The sequence below is a fragment of the Urtica dioica genome, chromosome 4, assembly GCF_054948205.1.
Source record: "Urtica dioica subsp. dioica isolate 48M chromosome 4, U.dioica_male_clone48M_v1_H2, whole genome shotgun sequence".
NCBI lineage: Eukaryota > Viridiplantae > Streptophyta > Magnoliopsida > Rosales > Urticaceae > Urtica > Urtica dioica.
In genome coordinates, this window is record NC_142759.1 from 47,123,072 (window position 1) to 47,128,004 (window position 4,933).

General features: G+C 35.2%; 1 protein-coding gene across 1 annotated transcript; it reads right to left on the reverse strand.

Annotated features, from left to right (window-relative positions):
* Nucleotides 1–2,880: 2,880 nt before the first annotated feature.
* Nucleotides 2,881–4,616, reverse strand: LOC149401714 (uncharacterized). The gene is made up of 6 exons (XM_089613507.1): nucleotides 4,329–4,616; nucleotides 4,165–4,257; nucleotides 3,734–3,919; nucleotides 3,508–3,561; nucleotides 3,234–3,386; nucleotides 2,881–3,135 (listed from the first exon to the last, which is right to left on the reverse strand). Exons 3-6 carry the CDS (start codon nucleotides 3,877–3,879, stop codon nucleotides 3,102–3,104), a joined length of 387 nt encoding a protein of 128 aa, XP_089469633.1. The 5' UTR covers nucleotides 3,880–3,919; nucleotides 4,165–4,257; nucleotides 4,329–4,616; the 3' UTR covers nucleotides 2,881–3,101.
* Between the last annotated feature and the right edge of the window lie 317 nt (nucleotides 4,617–4,933).

Genomic DNA, 4,933 nt, shown 5'->3' on the forward strand with positions numbered 1-4,933 from the left:
CAGCAGACTCCGACGGCCGGCGTCCACACTCCGACGCCCGGTGTCCACACTCCGACGGGCGGCCAGCAGAGGACTCCCGACGCTAGCCAGCAGACGACGCCCGGCGGACCAAGTCAGTCTACTCCGACGTCGCAGCCTGCAGAACTTCAGCGCCAGCAGAAGAGCGTTTCTCGTCGAGGAGGGGGAAAACGAGCGGCGGGACGACAAAGCAAACGTCGCGACTAGTGGTTTATTAGTTGTTTTGTGTATTTATTATTTACATATTTCTCGATAACCGAAAACGTACGTAACCGGATTTTATATAGTTGTTGATTTGGATAATATAATTTGGTTTTTATTTGATTTTTCATTTTAGAATTTCACAACCAAAAAACCGTAAAAAATAAATAATTCACGACGAAAAAAAATAAATTATAATAATAATAAAATTCCACACAAACTTTTAGCGACGACTTTGTCGTCGCTAATTCACGCGGGAATTTTTCCCCGCACCAATTAGCGACGATAAAGTCGTCGCTAATTATCTGTTTCAAAACGAAAAAAACTTCTCGTCACAACATTTAGCGACGATTTTGTCGTCGCTAATGCACGCGGGAATTTTTCCCGCGCTAATTAGTGACGAAAAAGTCGTCGCTAATTATCTGTTTCAAATTGAAAAAAAACTTCTCGTCACAACATTTAGGGACGACTTTATCGTCGCTAATATCGTCGCTAAATATGTACCGACGAATAAATCGTCGCTAAATATATTTAGGCACGGACAATTAGCGACGATTATTATCGTCGCTAAAATCGTCGCTAAAAACATTTAGCGACGATTCCCGGGTTATTACCGACGAAAAAAATCGTCGGTAAATGTTGTAAATGTTGTAGTGAATAAAGGAAAATAAGAAATGAAAAGTGTACTATACGTACTGAAATGAAGTTTGTAACACATATTTATGGTGTTATGTTTTGCAAAACTTTATTATGCTGATTTGGAGTAGTATGTAATAGTAAAAATAGGATAGTCAATTAATTTCACGGATCAGTTTGTGTTTGTAGGTACGGTTAAGCCATCATGATGATGTGTGTGTATATATATATATATATATATATATATATATATATATATATATATATATATATACTAGTCTAAAACACGTGCTTCGCACGTGGTGTTTGTAGTTGTAATCAGTAAATAATTAAAATATGTATGATTTAATTTACCAAGTTTTTCTTCAAAGCATGAAGTTATAAATGAATATTAAGATATCAAATATTTCAACCATGCATAATACTTAGGCAGTTTAATTTTTGAGAGACTCATAATAATTGCAAACATTTCAAGGAATTATATAGTCAACGACATACTTAAAAAAGAAAAAAGAAAAATTGACATAATTAAATAAAAAGCGAAAAGTTTGGTGTCTTTACGATATTATTAAATAGAACAGCAAGTAAAATTTGTAGAGGTTAAATTGTGTTATTAAACTCCTTAAACAATGGGCACTAAAGAAACCAGCAATTAAGAAAAATCCCTTAAAAATCATGAATAATAAAGAAAATGCAAAAAAAAAAAATTGCTTGTGCATGGGTTAGACTTTCATGGTCAAATAAAACTTATTATGTTAGTTTTCAATGAAATATGGAGACACATTAATGATGAAGGGAAATAAATATCAAAAAGAAAAAGAAAGTCGATTTAATAAAGAAAATATAAAACTATTTAAATATAAGTAATGCGTAACAAAATTACTTGTATAAAAAAAATGCTTTTATGATTCTATATGAATCCAATATGTACTGCAGTTTTTCCTTCTACATTGCCTAATTGTTGCTTGCTCTCTCACCATTTCAGATTGTATGTCATGGTTAAGACATCATACTTTCCAAATTTCTGAACCAATGTCATAGCATCAATATATCATATATCTCATGGACCATCTGTAGCATGTAAGATAACTGTTTTATCAGGATCCATGTTCTTTCAATCTACTCATTTCAACCGTCTCTATGATACCCTAGTATTTATCATCTTAAATTTTATTTTGTTTATGCCGGAAGTAATCTAACCTCATACGCACCAAATGTAGCGGTGCAGCAGCAAAGACTTCTTAAAAGGACTTATTCGCAATCTATAACAGTAGTAATCAGAAGAAGAAACTAAAGCTCTAGTGTTGCTTGTATAAATAAGCCGAAGGAAAATTGGAAATGAGTCGATTAAAAAATTTGTTAAAAATATTGTTGAGCAAGTTGAATATGAAAAAATATATATAATTATAAATTATACATGTTGTCGTCTCATTCATTATTAGCTCGTCAATTGAATCCATTCATTCACACGAGTGAGAGGAGAATGAGTGTCGTTGGTTCGCTTCCTTCTTCGTTGAGCTTAACTCATGCCTCGGTTCTAGCCAGCATCTCTACACAAACATTAAAGTATATTGCAGAGGATCACACCATCTAAAAAAGTAATCTATTCTATAATTTTTCCTGGTACGAATCGAAACAAGAACAACATGAACATTGTTTCCATTAGGTGAATCTTCATCAACCCATAAGCGACAACTCCGCTATCGGTATCATCATTGATTTATCTACAACATAAGATGAAGAAATATAGCAAGAAAAAGAAGGCAACTCAAGGGTAAGCTAAATAGTTTGTTAGCAGCAATATGGCAAGACAAGTTTTAATCATAAATATATATATATATATACACACATAAAAGAATTTGTAAAATTATATACTCTGAAAAAATATTAGTAAATGATTAGTACCACTCTGAGAATTTGTAAAAAGACTCGAAGGGAAATCTCTAAATTCGTCAAGGAGGGCTGCAGAAGTTTTTTATAAAAAAAAATAAAAAAAAAAGTATGGAAAATACACTTGGTCTTTTTTTTATTTAACAGCCAATTTCTAAATCTAATGCACACCCTATGGTAAACGAAGTCAAGGCACGAGAATCAATTATTTCAGGGAGAGCACATATATTAGCAATTGCAGTACGACATTCACAAGATCCAAAAGAGACAGAACAGTAATCATGTCATGTCTGAGCCCGCGACACCCCTACGCTTGGGCCCCGAAATACAGGGTTCAACATCTCCGAGAGTTAACTCTAGAAAAGAAGAATACACTCTCTCAACCTGGGGCTGAATCCAAAAAAAACACTCAGTCGTAGATCTATAACTAAATATTTTGAATAGTAATGAGGGGTTTTTTTAGAATAAAAGACGGCACAATTTCTTACTTCGTTGTAGTTACGGTCTCATCACTTCTGCCAGTGAGTTTCAGATATTGCAAAGTAACATGATCCACTGGAAAGCCCATAGTTGCACCATACTCGGGAGACATGTTAACAATTGTCGCACGATCCGCTAAAGACAATTCACTCATGCCGTCCCTGAAAAATGTATAAAATAATTACAATGGAGATGAATAGCCGAGGGGAAGTAGTAACAACTGAACCAATTGAAAACAGTGCTAACACCATTAAACATATATGATTGTAGTCATAGATTTACCATAAAACTCCACAAGCTTGCCAACAACTCCATGCTTCCTTAGCATTTGAGTTACTATCAGAACAAAGTCAATAGCCATCGCTCCACTTCACAACTTTCCTAATAATTTAAATCCGAAAACACCACGCAACACCATGCTCATGTGCTGGATTCACATAGTAATAGAAGGGGTGAGTGATAATTTTCTCCCTTAATAAAAAAGGGAGAGTTGTCACAATGCAATTACCTGGTGGACAATCCCAGATCCAGGAGGAACAACAAGCATGTTATCGAATGCATTTGACCCCCACTTGAGGAAACCAAATCGCTCTTTGTTTCGGCTGAACTCGAGTTCCATATTTTTCTGCCAGCATTCTCTGACCTTTGCCACATCCAGTTAAACGGAGTGATCAATGACAAGATCTACCGGAACCTGCATTATGGAGTCAAACGTTAAGATTATTCCCTTTGAGGTGAAAAAAGATACGATAAATATATGAAGAAACTGTGTGTGGGGTTTGGATCGTGTTTTCATACAAATTTTTTCTATAAGAAAATTTTACTTTGGTTTGGATTGGATTGAAAAGATTCATAGTAAAAAATCTAAAAACATGTGTTTGACACCTTCATAAAAAAAAAAAGCAATACCAACTCTGCGAACACATGAATTCAGCTCACCAATGGGTTAATCTTGTTGGAATCACCGCCCAACTTGTTCATGGCATCCCTCACGCAAGCAAGATCAACAACAGCTGGGACTCCAGTGAAATCCTGAGAATACATCACACACGCATCAATAATCCATAGAAAAGTTCGAATGTGTAGTCACCATGGACATCTACAAGTAAGCTCATCTGAAGAAGAACCATGGCAGGTTTGAATTGGATCTCGACCATTTTGGGGCTGGTGTTTTCCCAGTCAATGATCTTTTCAACATCCTTGCTCTTCACTTGAAACTCGTCACAGTTACGAATGCCTGATTCAAGAAGAATTCTAAACGAGTATGGTAACCTCTGTGCCACCACACACCAATGTCAATCATAACTCACAAACCGTATACAAAAGTTAAGCTGAGACAAAACAATTTAATTTCAGCTAAACAAAAAAAACGTCTAAATATCAAGATAATACTCTATTTCAGCCTTATACAAGAATCAACAATACAAGAATTAACAACAAATCTCGGATTCAACTTCAGAAACAATACCCGAGCCAATCTCAGATTCAACACACACGAGCAACATCACGAATTAGAAGGGTTTAAAAATCAAGACTTATCAGATTCGAGACCCTAAGCACATCACAATCGTCGACTATAGAAAAGAACCCCACTCAGTTTCATCAATCCAGAAACAAAAATAAAAAGGGTCAGAACCCCTTAAATATTTCGGAGAGAAATAGAAACAAATAGATATTTCCACTACCTCAACAAGAATACACTAATGAG